Source organism: Acomys minous (genome assembly GCF_964271855.1).
Source record: "Acomys minous genome assembly, chromosome: 15".
NCBI classification, from domain to species: domain Eukaryota; kingdom Metazoa; phylum Chordata; class Mammalia; order Rodentia; family Muridae; genus Acomys; species Acomys minous.
In genome coordinates, this window is record NC_140497.1 from 30,375,080 (window position 1) to 30,390,912 (window position 15,833).

General features: G+C 45.5%; 1 protein-coding gene across 1 annotated transcript in view; it reads left to right on the forward strand.

Moving 5' to 3' along the window:
• Nucleotides 1-15,290, forward strand: part of PDGFRL (platelet derived growth factor receptor like) — a 50,804-nt gene extending 35,514 nt beyond the window's left edge. Inside the window, exons 3-6 of the mRNA XM_084759675.1 lie at nucleotides 4,038-4,189; nucleotides 9,882-10,175; nucleotides 13,229-13,368; nucleotides 14,803-15,290. Coding sequence (XP_084615801.1) covers nucleotides 4,038-4,189; nucleotides 9,882-10,175; nucleotides 13,229-13,368; nucleotides 14,803-14,991 — 775 coding nt within the window. The 3' untranslated portion in view covers nucleotides 14,992-15,290. The remainder of the gene's footprint in view (nucleotides 1-4,037; nucleotides 4,190-9,881; nucleotides 10,176-13,228; nucleotides 13,369-14,802) is intronic.
• Nucleotides 15,291-15,833: the final 543 nt, after the last annotated feature.

The following is a 15,833-nucleotide window of genomic DNA, read 5'->3' on the forward strand; positions in this document are numbered from 1 at the left end:
TCTTTATTGGTCACTCATCATCTTTTTTCCTCCAGTCAGGACATCTCCTTCTTTGAATGCCTGGCTCCTGGTCCCTGCTTAGGCTAGTTAGCTCCCATCCCTGCTCCTAAGACCCCCCAGGTCTTGAGCCTTTTTCTGGCTACCCTCCTCTATCCTCCCTTGGTACTCACCGTACCGCAGTTGAGTGAAGGAATTCTCTAGAACCTCTCCATCATCTCCGCTCTAGGCTCTCCAGTTTGATGTACAGCCGTAAGTACTTAAGGAACCAATGAATAATTATCTTATAGACCACAGCTTACTCCTTGCCTGTGGCCTGTTAAGGAAAGGACTCACCATAGTTATCCAGTCCCTGGCTTAGGTAAGAGGCACCATGGTTCCTATCTTCAGGAGGTGCCAGCTCCTTTCTTTGTGCCAATATCCAAGCCTTGGGGTGCTCTGAGAGAGTAAGCTGGGCCAAATGTGAGAAGTTCTAAACCTCCAGTAACAGGAACACACACACACACACACACACACACACACACACACACACACACACACATACATTCTCTCTCTCTCTCTCTCTCTCTCTCTCTCTCTCTCTCTCTCTCTCTCTGTCTCTCATTGGCAGAGGTCATAAACATCGAATGACTGCTCCCTCAAAACATTTTAAACATCGAACTAATGTTTCTTGAATCCTAGCCTTTTCCATTACTCTCTAGGTCAGAAATATCAAGTTTGAAAGGGGAAAAAAAAAAGACTTGGAATAAGCTGATGTGTTAGGATGCTCAGAGCTGATCTGATCAGAGTTCATCCTGATGTTCCTGGTCCAGCTTTTAATGGTACCTTTGTTGTGACCATTGTTTTTAACTTCCACGTCCCACCCCTCACTTCTTCCTACCTCAGCAGAGTTGTTGGGTGGTTACAAGAGAAAAGGAGCGCCTTTGGTTGAAGTGTCTCCAATTAGACCTTGTCTCTACAGGGCTCAGCATGTGCTGTCCCCATCTCATGACACATGCTCAGAACCCAGCAGACTTGGCCACAGCCTAAATCTCTGGCAGCCCGATGCTTGGACTATGCAAGGCCACCAGTAGAAATGAGCATTTGAAATCCAGGCATTTGAACTGTAATCCTCTTAAATAATTTGTTTCCTGTTTTATGGGGTTTGCATAGAAGAGGGGGTGGAAATATGCAGAAATGTTTTCCAGGGCATTTCCTTCCTTCCGCCCCCAGCCTGCTAAAGATACAGCGCTCCAATCATGGAAGTAGCTGGGTTATCCTCCAGGGTTAGGTTTGATGGGCCTACTTAGCTCCTGGTAGGAATGACCTCTCACCCTTTCTGCCACTGCCACGCAAACAAGTGCTGGGCCCAGAAAAGCGGCTTGGTATCTTAGCTGGTTCTGACTCTGCAGAGACCTCAGCCTCCATTTTCTTTCCCCTTTGTCATTTATTTTAACCTCTGAACTTAATTCTTTTTTTTTTTTTAAGATTTACTTATTTTCTGTGTACAAGCATTTTGCCTACGTGTGTGTGTGTGTGTGTGTGTGTGTGTGTGTGTGTGTGTGTGTGTGTGTCTGTGTGTGTGTGTGGTGCCTATAGAGATCAGAAGAGGGCACTGGTAGCCTGCAGCTGGGGTACAGATGCTTGTGAGCTGCCATGTGGGTGCTGGGGCCTGAAACTGGGTCTTTTGTAAGAGAAGCAAGTACACTAAACCATCTTGCCAGCCCCTGAAATTAACCTTTTGATGGTTGCCCAAGACTTTCCTACTGCCAAATGAAATTGTGTGTTTATGCTTAGCATGCTCTTTTAAAGGCATCTGATCCTGTTGAGAATCTATTCATGAAGCCTCTCCGTAGGGCTTCCATGATATATTCTTTTTCTGTTTCTTATCCCCTTTGTGGGTGCGTGCATGCGTGCGTGCATGTGTGTGTGTGTGTGTGTGCATATACCTAGGTGTTTATGCGGATGACATGGGTTGACATGGGGTATCTTCCTCAATTGTTTCTATAAAGATGTGCTTTATACACATCTTATTATCTAATTACTACATCCTAGGTACACAACTTACATGGCTTGTTTAGCTGGTCGCCTGCTGTGTTTCTCAGAGATGTCACTTTACTGGGCTTCTGTGTTCCAGTCTGCCATATTGTTACTCTAGCAATACTAAATTAAAAAAAAAAGTCTGGTGGTCTGGCGGTGCACGCCTTCAATCCCAGCACCCCGGAAGCAGAGGTAGGTGGATTGCTGTGAGGCCAGCATGGTCTATGAAGCAAGGGCCAGGACAGCCAAGGCCACAAGACAAAGCCTGTCTCGAAAAGAAAGAAAAAAGGATTATTATCTTGGTTCACATCTTTTTAACTTTGAGCTCATGACTGTTGGACCCCATTGCATTGGTCTCACGGTAGCACATCATGGCCGTCATAGTAGCATATCCTGTTGGCATTGCACAATGGGGCAAAGCCATTTCCCCCATGTCTAGGAAGCCATTAAAAACGACAAAGGAAGGGGATGAAGGATTCATTCTCCTCAGGCACCAGTGCCCAGAAAAGAGAGATGGAACTAGGCCTTATCACTTAGGGGTTCCATCATCTCCTCTAAATCTCATGAACTGGGGTACAACCCTGCAACATATGGGCCTATGGACATTCTGTATCTAAACTATCTGCAAAGTATGGAGCTGTGTGCCTGCCTTCACTGTCAATGTGTGCATTGCTTCAGCTTCAATTCACTTGTATTTCGGGAATCTACACTATGTACTGTGCACAGATTTTTTTTTTCCCCTTTTGAGAATATGAAACAAACAAATATGCCACTGGTCCCTTTCCTTGTCAGCATCCAGGGTAATAACAGGAAGCCAGGGGTATCAGCAGGGCAGAAAAACAGGAGGGCCAACTACTTCATTAGGAGAAAGTCAGGGAGATGCTTGAAAGTCTATTGTAATTAGAAGCTTCCTGAGGGAGGAGAGATTTCCGTCCAGTTTAGAGGAGAGAGGGGAAGGAGTGGGAGTGTGCACCCCCTCTTGGCAGGCCTGGTGGGCGCAATAAGCCACCCAGCAGGGAGCTACAACAGGGCTGTGTTCAGGACCCAACATCTAGATGTTTTGTATGCGCTAAATTTAAAGTTGTGCTCATACTGAACACTGTTGCAAGAAGAAGCAAAAGGCTCTCTGCTCCATCAGGAAACTATGCGAACCCCAGGGGACTAAAGCATTTGGATATCTGAGAGGAATACTTGGATTAGAATCATTTGCTTTGGCACCATATGCCGGGACTCCTAAGCCACAGGGAACATCCGGTCTGAAGACCATGCTTGGGTGTAGTTGTCAGGACAGTTGGCTGATGTTACTGTTTAGTGACAATATCTTTCTTTCCCTCAGGAAGAAATTGGGGCTTTTCAGACCTTTTTTTTTATCAGCCAACTAGATAAGAAGAAAAATAAAAATAAAAACAGGAATAGGAGGATGGGCTCAAACCAAAAGCCAGAGAGCCCAAGAGCCCTGACTGTTTCGGATGTGTGCCCCACACCTGGAGCTCACGTCTTAGCAGAGAAAGCCGGCTCTATTTTTCACAAAATAATATAATATCTCTAAGGTTCTAAGCTTAAACTTGGAGCTTACTGCTGCAGGAGATTTGGGATATTGGCTAATGCCGTGTACTCTCATCCACACTGTTGTGTTCTCAGCCCGTTTCATTTTAAAAGCAAGCACCAGTTCCGGGCTCTTTTTGGCTGCATCGGTAAGGCAGCATGCTAAGGGCTCCAGTAATCTTACTTCTGGAAACCCCAGCCCTGAAGCCAAAGAGAATTTCCTCTGATGGGAAACATAATTATTTATTATTTCCTTTTAGGAAAAGCTTTTCTTCCCATGTCTCCCCACCCCCACCCACCCCTACTCTGTTCCCTCCACCCACCAAACACACTCTGATTATTTTTGCCATCTGAGTGGTCACATCAGGTCACCAGGGGGTTTCATTTACACCTGGAGGCAACAAAGCAGAAAGCCATGCCTGAAAGGCCCCTGGCTGGGCTCTGACCTAATGCCCCAACCTCTCTTGACATTACAGCGTGAAACAGAATCAACGCTATGGACAGCTGACTCTGGTCAACTCTACTGCGGCCGACACGGGTGAATTCAGCTGCTGGGAGCTACTGTGCAATGGCTACATCTGCAGAAGGGACGAGGCCAGAACAGGATCCACCTATATCTTCTTCGCAGGTAGGAGTTTGGTGCGCTGCAGAACTCCTTGACCTGCTGACGCCGCCTCCAGACTGGGTTTCCTGCTGCATGGAGAACACCAAGTAAAGGGGCTAAAAACAAAGAAACAAACAAAAACCAAACCAAACCAAATCAAAAGAGCCTTCATTGTTCAGGCTCAGAGCTAAGTGCTTTCATGTAAGTAACATGACAATCATTCGGGGTAAATGCATATACCATTTTCAGAGTTCCTTTTCCAGATGTGAAACTTGAGGTTTAGAAAGATTAAGAACTCTTCTTAGAGTTTCATAGCGAGTAGGTAGTACAGGGATTTGAACACAGCAGAACTATCCAATTCAGGGTCTATGCCTACAGTGCCCAACAGGGCAGCCACTTGACACACGTAGGAACTTAAATATAATTACATATTAAAATGAAATACGATTTAACCCTCCCATCTGCAGCCACACTTGCCTCACCTCAGTTTGCCTGCTCAATTGTGATGTGAGGAATAGAAGTGTTCTCCTAGTGGGCTGCACAGGAAGGAATGCTAGCTGTTTATCATTGTCCTCAGGCCTGGGGTCAGCTCCTGCTGGGAACTCCCCAGCAACAGGGTGGGTTGCTAGGGACCCCCTCGTATTTGTTCTTCTGAGTTCCAAAACCTGAGGCTTCAGAGCAGGATTCCTGAAGCATCTAAACGTTGTAGCTCCTGTCCCATCATGTGAGACTAACAGGGGTGCAGGGAAACCTGTGGGTCATAGTGGGGAGCCCCTCCTCCCTATGATGCCCAGGATACATTGACAAGGCAAAGCCTGCGCTTTTGTTGCAGCCTGGCTCTCTCAGCCTTCTCCCACCTTGGGAGCCTTGGGGCATGAGCTTCTTCACTAAGCTTCAAAGGTCAGTAGCAACTTTTAGGAATCTTGCAAGCTCTATTTCCTGGTGCTACTATCATACAATGCATCTCAGGAGAAGTCGGAATCCCTTGCTAGTGTCTGGGCACAGGCTTTCATGAGAGTTGCCTAAATTCTGACAGGTCTGTACTGAATTGTGACCCAGTGATCTTATACCCCAGCCATTAACCAATGCATTAGCATTAGCATATGAATTTTACCCTTCCTGCTCAAATACATCTTCCATGGCAAGAAGATACCGGTTCTCCAGGACAGGTGTCTCATTTCCCGCCTACGACATCGTGAAGAAAGGAATGAATGCTATTTTATTATCTTTGTTTTAGAACCAATATGAGTACTAAGACTTAAAAGGGCAAGATGATTCTTCCAGTGATCTTGGGCTTGTGGTAGCATATTAAGGAGTCAAACTCATTTTTCTGACCCATAATCCAGTGCTATCCTGTCCTGAACACTTCCTAGGAGAGTAGATAGGCTGACCAGAGGACAGAGCGACACACGCTAGCATAGTTGCAACTGTCAGAGAATTTCTAATGGGTTTTCACGGGAAGTCCCACGATAGTTTCATCTTGGGATATGCTATACAGAATTATGTGTGCCCTTTGTGTCATGCCATACGGTAAAGTGTGAAAAGGGCAAACTGTTAAGATGAACAGCGGCTTGTTATTCTAGATAAGGAAGGATTTCATATTCAAATCGCAAGCTGAAGATTCTTTGACAAGATTAGCACTACTGTGTCTTCCCTAAGCATTAGGTTTTGATCAATGGAGCTGTCGTGGGCTGATAGGTTAGGCTTTGTTAGTGCTCTGTGAGTTTTGCATGTGGCTCCTCTTTCTTAATTTCCAAAAGTTTTTTTTTTTAATTCACTTTACATCGCAGCCATGGTCCCTCCTTTCTCTCCTCCCAGTCCCAGCCTTCCTCCCTTTGCCTCCATCCCTCCCTCCCCTATTTCTCAGAACAGGTGAGGCCCCCCTACCTGCCCACCCCAGCTCATCGGGACTGAGCATGTCCTTTTCCCCTGTGGCCTGCCAAGGCAGCCCCACCAGGGGGAATTGATCACAAAGCAGGCAACAGAGTCCATGTCAGAGACAGCCCCTGCTCCCCTTACTAGAGGACCCACATGAAGCCTGAGCTGCTCATTGGCTACGTCTGTGCAGGGGACCTAGGTCCAGTCCATGCATGGTCCATGGTTGGTGTTTCAGTTGCTGCAAGTCCCTCTGGGCCCTGGTTAGTTGGCTCTGTTGGTCTGTAGAGCTCCTGTCACTTCTAGGTCCTTTTCTTCCTTCTCCCAACTTTTTTACAAGACTCTATATGCTTTACCCAAGTAAAACAAAAGAAGGCTAAAACATGTCAGTTTCAACTTTGAGGTAACTTAAGTCAGGGCTGGGGATGTAGGTCAGTTGGTAGAGTGTTTGCCCAGCACACACAAAGGCCTGGGTTCTATTCTATCCCAACATCAAATAAAGCCATGCTTGGTGGTCCAGGCCTTTTGTCTCAGCTCTCAGGAGGGAAAAAAAATAGGAGGATCAGAACTTCAGCATCATAGTGAGCTGAAGGACCAACCTGGACTTTCACAAGAGCCTGTTGAAAAAGGAAAAAAGGGAAAGGAAGGAAAGAGAAAAATGAGAGACAGAGACAGACAGACACATAAGTGGCACTATCATGTTGTTTTACTTCAACTCAGCTTCAGTCCAGGTGCACTGTCAGTGCAGGTTTTGGCATTTTGTCAGTTGACATGTGTGTGGCTTTGGAAAACCAAGATTGGCCACTATAGAAGCTGAGATTCCGGTGCTGGCTCAGTCATCCTACGGAACACATGCTTGTCAGCTCCCCACGTGGAGGAGCATCTGCCATGCCTTATGTTTGTGTGTTTCCCAGAGTTTGATGGAAAACACTGTGAAATTTCTTGCGGGGGGGGGGGGGGGTGCCTGCCTGTTGTTAATCTGTGTAACGCTTGAGTAAGTAACTGCCACATTTATTTCCTCTTGTCCAGGAGGCAGGTTTGTGCTCTCATGCACATCTCTCCCCCCCCCCCCCTCTCTCTCTCTCTCCACCCCCCCTCAGCACTGAAGTATAACATACATACAGAAATAATGTAGCTCAATAAACTGTCCCCAAAGGAAACAGACATGTGTAACTGCCACCTAGACAGATCAAGGGGGACACTGTTCCAGTGGGAGGACTTTCTCAATGGGAAATATTTAGGCAATGATTTTCACATGTGGGGAGACCACGTCAGTAAGCACTGGGCTAAATACTGAGTGTGACGTAATTTGTATTTTAGTTCATAGGCTATTAGCTTTGACTTTTAAAAATACAAAGCCCCATATGTTTGGTTTATAAAGCAACAAAGCCCCATATGTTTGGTTTATAAAGCAACACGGTACACGAGTAGATACAAGCACATTTGTAGGGGGGATGTAACATATAATTTTTTAAAGGAACCTAAACACATTTCTTTTTGAAGATGGAAGTTACTGCTGTGAGAGGGAGGGTGGAAGAGAAGGGTGTGTGGGTGTGTGTGGGTGTGTGTGGGTGTGTGTGGGTGTGTGTGGGTGTGTGTGTGGGGTGTGCGCACGTGCTTACACATGATCTTGAGTATTGAACCCAGGGCTTTCCACATGTCAGGTAAGCTCCCTACCTGTGAGCCATTCTCTCATACCCTTTACTATGAAAATCTTTTCAAAGCAACTGATGTAGATTCATTTATTCCAAAGCTTGGATTGTACAACAGGAATAAGACTGTTTTTTTTGCATTCTGAAATTCAAGTTGATCACCAGTTCTACTCGCTTTGCTAAGTGGAGCAGATCACTTACTCTACAAACCTTACAAAAAGTTGCCTCTACAATCTTACAGTTAAAACATTCTGTTAACTGATTTTTTTTTTAAATCTTTACTTTCTTGGAGTGCTGGGGACTGAATGTAGGCCATCTATATCTCAGGCAAGTGCCCTACCACTGAGCCACACTCTCAGCCACTTAAAAGAAGTCTTTAATCTCAGCTACCCTTTACAAAAGGGGATTTTAAAGCACAATGAGATCAACACATCCAAGGCTACCTAATTTTTTTCTGTCTGAACAAGGATATTGGACACATCAGGAAGGCACCCCTGGCTTAAGTCTGAGAGTCAGTTTACAAAACCACTCAGTCTGGTTAGTGTAGAGCCTGCCAATGATGAGGACCTTCTGAATTAAGGCAGTCCTTCCCATCAAAGCATTTCCGTGTTCCTGCACTTGGTCCTTGGACCAAAAGAACTTCTGACCCTGAAGATCCTTGATGCTGTTTCCAGGAATCGCACACCCAACATGAATTGTCATACAATGGTGACATGGAAGGGTGAAGAAAGAGAAAGCCAAGAATAATTGCTTGCTTCAGAACGTTGTGAGGGAAACATAGGAAACAATTTAATAAGTGTTAATGGCATTTGCCTCCGAGAGTTCTCTCAGCAATTACCATAATAGCCCTTTACAGAACAATCAAGAAAATAAAGGATTTAAGGTGTCACGCCAAACTAAACAACAGACACACGTGCCCCAAAAGCCCAACCCAAAAGTCTTTTGCTGTCCTAGGGGTGCTGTGAGTAAGCCAGTTCTCGCCTATTCCCTTTCTGTGAGAGAGAAATGTCATCTAGGAGTTAAAGAATCAGACAGGGTGCATTGTAGAGAATGTGTGTATGTGTATGTCTGTGTCTGTGTCTGCGTGCAATTCTGAGTAAAAGTCCCCAGCTACATGATAGACAAGTAGAAATCAGCCCTGAGACCCGCAGGTTTTCCTCTGCCCCATCCCAGCCCCCTCCATTAGCCTTGGTATATGCTCTATCTTCTGTGTTGGGTGTGAAGATGGTGATGTCATTATGGTAAGCCTTCCCCAGGACCTCCCACTATATAAGAAGTGGCTTCCAAACAGCAGTTTCTGGCTCTTGGCTCTGAGGGTCATTCTCCACATGGAAGCGGAGTGTTTCAGGGTCTTAAGGTTGTTTCTGGTGGGCCTGGAAAGATGGCTCCAAAGTGAAGAGCACTTGCTGCTTTGTAGTACCTGAGTTTCTAAACTCAGGCACCCATAGTAGGAGGCTCGCAATGGCTGGTAACTACAGCTCCAGAGGAATCCAGTGTTTTCTTCTAGCTTCCGCAGGCATTTACATGTATGTAATAACCTCCCCCCCACACACATACACACAAAAATAAAAGTAAAATCTTTTTAAATTTTCATTTCTATTTTTAACTTAAGGAAATCTGTCTCCTTCCTTGCTTCCTCAGTGTGATCCATGGTTCTGATGTGAGTTGAAATAACATCTTTTTTGCTTCCTTTTATGGAGATGGGGGAAGTCAGTAAGTTCCCCTTCCAACGCTATAATAAAACATCTAAGGCAAGTAATTTACTAAGAAGAAAGTTCTCGTGTTTCAAGACCATGATCATCTGACCTGGTGTCAGTGGTCCTGTGTTGAGACAGGTGTCACTATCAGGAATCAGACACAGAGAGAAGGCTAATGTCTTACAAATACCTTCAAGAGCACATTTCTACTGACCTAAAGCCCTTCCACCAATACCCAGTAACTCCCAATAGCCAAGTCTTCAACGCAAGGGCATCTAGAGAAAGTCAATATATAAATTATAGCAGGATGCAAAAGTGTAAAACAACACCCTACCGAGCCTTTTTTTTTTATTAAACCCAACCTTCTCTTAGAGAGCCAGTGTGCTGAGTCCACTGTCAGTACTGTCTCATCTTTGTGCTGGTTTTAAGGATCCTTAAGGCACCCTCGCTGCATTTTACCCAGTCACTAATCCCGTGTCTTCCCTTCTGCAGAGAAAGGAGAGCTGTTTGTCCCTTCTCCCAGTTACTTTGATGTCGTCTACCTAAACCGGAACAGACAGGCTGTGGTTCCTTGCAGAGTGACAGTGCCATCAGCCAAAGTCACGCTCCACAGGGAGTTTCCCGCCAGAGAAATCCCTGCCAACGGGACAGACATTATTTATGACGTGAAGAGAGGCTTTGTGTACCTCGAGCCTCATTCTGATCACCAGGGGGTGGTCTACTGCAAAGCCCAGGCTGGGGACAAGTCTCAGATCTCCGTCAAGTACCAGCTGCTCTATGTAGAGGGTGAGTCTGCCTTCTTCCCCCAACCTAGATGGCCGCTGCCTGCTGCTCGGGAGGAAACTACAAAGGCATGGGATGCTGTTCTACGGGCTCCTCTACTGCACCAAGAGAGTCTTCTGCTACCTTGGCCCAGCCTCTGGCCCCGCCTCTCTATCTCCTCAGCTCTATGTCCTTCCCTCCTTCTGCCTGTGCTTGATCGTCCAATCCCTTACGTCCCCATTCTCCCCTTAGAGCCCGTCAGCCCTTGCCAGCCTCTCTGCCTTAAGCAAGTATCTCCTAGCATCACCATCCACTCCTACTCCTGGTCCTTGTTTTGTCACCTTCTATTAGAGGTCTCTGTTCCTCCCTAGTTGCCAGCCGTGGTTCCACTAGCGTTCTCATTTCCTTTCCTCTCATTCCCCGCCATCCATCTCACAGTTGTCCTTCTTGCAACTGCATTTGGGGCGCCGCTTCTGTGTCTACCTAAACCCATCGGCTTGTTCACCAGCCACCTCCATTCTACCCTCCTATCAGTCGCAACTTGAACCATGTCAACAACGGTGACTGGTCGGATGTAGGAACTGCTAGGTCCCATCCCTAGCTCCGCCTCCCAGCCTAGGCTCTCTTCTCTGCAGCCCACAACTCTCACATCTGTACCAAGGCTTTTCTACCACGCGGATGATGCCACGGGGATCGGCTAATGAGCAGATCTTCTAGCACTGCCCTTCCCTGACAAGCTTCACCGCAGCCTCCTGACTTCCTGGAGACACTGCCCTACTCTCTTCCCTGAAAATGAGGACAGGAAGTAATTCCTTTTGTACTGCAGCCCCACCCCCACCCCCACCCCATATATCGTTTGTGTCTGAGAACATTTACCCTGATGAGGGGTGGGGAGCCTTGTAGTAAACTTCTTGACAGCAATGGTACTACCTAGGGAGAGAGGTGTATCTCCCTAGTAAGCTGCTCTCAGAAATTAAAATTGAGGTTCAGTAATCCTTTCTATTCTCTGCTGAGGGACTTATTCAGTGAGCCCTGGGTTCTAACACTCTAATACTATTTCTAAGAGTCTCTGCAACCTTTGCCAGAGACATCAGGAGTCCAATTACATCCAACAGATAATGCCTGCCATCCTACTAGACCCAACTTCCTTTGCATGAAATCCTTTGACCTTGGAAACTTTTCACTTGGCATTTCAAGTTCTCTGAAATTTTATTAACAATAACATTGTTAATTTTTAAAATAGCAATTTACTATATGAATGGATGTTTGGGCCTCCATTTATGTACAGAGGTCAGATGTGTGCAGTTCCCAAAGAGGCCAGACGAGGGCAATAAATCACTCGGGACTGGAGTTGCGGTCACTTGTGAGATACCGCTTGAGTGCTGGCAATCAAAGCTGGGTCCTCCAGAAAAGCCATATGTGTTCTTAACTGCTTTCCCATCTCTACAGCCCCTCTTTGCACTTTCTTTTGTTTGGGGCAGGGGCAAAACTGGGGATTGAACCTGGAGCATCATGAAAAGTAAAACCACTACCATCTTTAGATTCTAAATGTGGGAGTATGTAAGGTGCCCTTCTTTCTTATGCCTTAATCTCTCTGTGGAAGTGCTTATTCCTACACACAGCTGTGAACTGATGATTTCTTAACTGTGCATCCATGGCCCAGGTCTGTGAGGCAAGGACCATAATGTCCAAGTAATGTCTGTACGCATATGCCCCAGAGGACCCTCAACACACCCCCACTGCCCACACCCCCATGTCCAGCAGTGAACTCAATACCATGCTGCAGGCATAGTTCACCCGTGCCCCTCCCCCAACCCCCAGGAGAAGTTCATCATTCACCTAGTGTGGATGGCCACAACAGAAGTCCAGCCCATTTTCCTCCAACCCTTTAGACTTCATTACATCAGGGTCAGATCTTACTGTTTTTAATCCCTTCTCCAATGCCTGAAGCTACCATCGTCTCTGGCTCGTGCTAACGAGAATACCATCCTCCCATGTGCACCCCTCATTTTCCAACCCATTTTCTGCACAGTTGCTGACTACAGTTCAGCAAGTTCTTACCCATAGAAACACGAATTCCTGACAGGCCTGGCATGGCCAGCGTCACTGCTCGGGCAGTGCTGTCCTCTACTCTGAGTCACCTCATCTGGCCTCACAGACTGCTCTGGAATCTTTCTACCTGTGTCTTTTTAGCTCAGAGCTGGGACTTGGGTTTGGCTGCTTGTCCAGTTCTCAGTCTATGTGAACTTGAGGCTCACTCTGGGCTTCTCCTTCAAAGTTCAAACGAAGCATTACAATTGCTCACTTAGTGGCTGTGTACCCTGCTACAGTGTAGGCTCGGAGAGCTCAGTCTGCCATCTGCCTGCCTTGCTCTTGTAATCCCAGGTCATAGCACATCTCCCTGCTAATGGCTGCCATCCAAACTGCCTACTGAGTAGCTGGATCATAACAAAGACAGGTTTCTAGGATGTTATAAGGGAATTTTATGTAAACACAAGTAGCACTTGTGCTGCACTGCAAACATTTTTCTCATTTGCATGATTTGGGCTTCTTCTGAGGATGGAGGTCACATACCTGTCTGCCCATCTCTACCCAGCCAGGCTCTCTTCACTTATTCTTTCCCTAATATCATCCCTTTTATGTCTTCCCATGACCCTGCTTACCTCCTTCCCTGACCACAAACATGGGGGTGGAGAGCTTGGATTAGAGAGGCAGAGGCAGCATCTAAAGGCAGTGTTTCTCAACCTGTGGGTCGTGACCCATTTGAGGTTGAATGACCTTTTCACAGGGGTCACCTAAGACCATCCGAAAACATAGCTATGTATGTTATGATTCATAACAGCAGCAAAATTACAGTTATGAAATAGCAATGGAAATAATTTTAAGGTTGGGGGTCATTAAAAAGGGTCACAGCATCAGGAAGGTTGAGAACCACTGTTGTAAAGCAATTGAAGGGGGTGTATGCTAGCGTTAGCCTCATGAAGGTAGAAGAAAGGTTTCCTCTTCCCGGAGAGAATGTATGTCTGTCTTTACCATCAGTTCTGGGTTTCATTATTCTGTCCCTTGCTTGTTCCCAGTTCCCAGTGGCCCTCCATCAACCACCATCGTGGCCTCCTCCAACAGAGTGAAAGGCGGGGATGACATCAGTGTGCTCTGCACTGTCCTGGGGGAGCCTGATGTTGAGGTAGAATTCCGATGGATCTTTCCTGGGCAGAAGGTAAGTACCACATCCCAGCCTCAGCCAGCAGCTTTAATTTCCATCACTTAGTGAGAGAGATCATATAAGATTAGGATTAGGTAGGGGCCCGGGAATGCTTGTCTTCTGAGATGCTTCAGTCTACTTCAAAATATACTGTTCCAAAGGAAAGGGGGGAAAGTGGGTGGCTCTATTCGGCAATTCCCTCAGGATGCTGTTTTATGTGTAATGTTTCATTGCTCCCACTCAGAGATTGTGGCATGAAAGGCCCAGACTACTTGCATCTGAACTTCAGTCTTCACCACAGGCTGCTCGAGGGATCCTTTACAAGGCACAAAGCTTTGGGTGGGAGGCACTGGCAGGCCAAGAATCCCCCACACGAGGCCGGGAAAAGCTTTGGAGCAGACATTCTCCAAGTGGGCATATAAACACAAGGTGCTGTGAGGTCAGCGCCCATTTAAAAGTAGACTTCTATAAAAGAAAAAGCACAGTGTCCTCAGCCTCCGTGCATGCTCTGCTCACCAAAATAAACAGCTCTGCCACTTTTGTTGCCAGAGGAGATGTGGTCTCCCAAGACATGCAAGGTAGCCAAGGCTCTGAGCTAAGCCTGTGATAGGTGGCAAATGATGGTCCCCAGAGGGCAGTTCTTTCCAGCATCCTGATGCTAGAGGTTTTTGTTGTTGTTTTAAACACATTGTCACAGTTAGGCATCCTTGCTTTTCAATAAAATGGCCTTTTTACATTGCTGTTATAATATTACTAAATAAAACAAAAATTACCCTTATTAAGTGAATTTAGAAAACGTTGTTCACACATTGTCACAATTAGGCATTCTTGCTTTTCAATGGAATGACCTTTTACATTGCTACTATAATATTACTAAGTAAAACAGTAATTACCCTTACTAAGTGAATTTAGAAAACATTGTTCTTATCAATGGAATAGATCTTAAAAGTGGCCATCTTCTAAAACAGGCATTCATGCTGTCTGGGGCATTATTTTAGCCTTCCATGGTACAATTTGCCTCCCTGTGTAGTCTCAGGGAGCATTAGCCTAATTACTTTCCTGCCTCTCTGAAGTCAGAGCTCTTATTCACTTGCACAGCTTATGCCTTGGGCTTTTGACCTTAAGCTCCATGAATAAGAGCCAGCTGGCAGTGAAAGTTGGCAATGTGAGGATGAGACAATAGGAAAAATTCTGCCTATGTATTTATGCTTAAGACCAGTTCTAGAGGCCCCCAAAATAAACCATTTTAGGTATGAAGAGCAGAAAGAAATCACAAAACAGCATCCTGAAATTCAAGACCCCACTTGGAAAAAAATGCAGGCTTGAATGATTATGATCTCAGGGAGCTTGTGCTTTGCATTCGAGAATGCAAGAATGGACTGGGGTGGATGGGAGCACAGGGAAGCAGCTTGTCGCCCTGGCGTCAGTCTGTGTGACATTTTTAAACAGGATGAGAGGCCTGTGACCATTCAAGACACTTGGAGACTGATCCACAGAGGGCTGGGACATACCACAAGAATCTCCCAGAGTGTCATTACCATTGAAGACTTTGAGACCATTGATGCAGGCTATTACATATGCACGGCTCAGAATCTCCAGGGACAGACTACAGTAGCTACCACTGTTGAGTTTTCCTGACTTGGCAAGTACAGTGAACTGATGGGATGCCCATCTACATACACAGCTTCAAGGTGCTTTTGTGTGTGTGAGTGTGTGCGTGTGTATGTGCTTTGTGGGGGGCCAACCTCTGCCTGTGGGTCAGACAGACATCCAAATTAAAAGGAAGTCATTAGTCTATTAACAGTGTTAACTTTTCTGTTCTTTAACAGAAAGTGTGAATTTTGATTACTTACAGACATGTTTCTAGTTTTTATACCAAGAAAACATGTCAACTTTGTATTAATCACCTATAAAAAAAATAAAATAATAAAAGATGAGCTAAGTGTTGTCATTTAGTTTGTAGATCCAGAAAAGCTCAACAGTGATCTTTGGGGTAGGTACCTAGTATTCTGTTTGGACCAAGTTCAACTGCTTACAAGCAACAACTCAAGATTCAAATGCTTAGACGTCACTTTATCAAAGCTAATGGGAGTTAATATAAAGGTATCAAAAATCACATATTTTTTACATTAAATTGCCACACCAAAATTACTACTTGAACTGAATATACACTATTAACAGTCAAGCCTTTAACATAACATAGATGAACAGATTAAAGATGATTCAGCTTTGGCTAGACATGTCTTTGAATGTACTTTGACCACAGCAGTTCCAATTTTCTTATGCCATACAGTAGAGCTGGCCAAAGTTTAATTCTCTGATACAAGTATTTAGATTTTGAAAAACTCAATGTTAAACTCAAGCTCTGTGAGCCAATTTCAGCCACAACAAATTTTGGCATTGCGTTGGAAGTTGTGGGGGAAAAAAAAGCATAGGAGACTTGACTTGACTGAGTAAAGAGAAAGGGTGGACATATCATA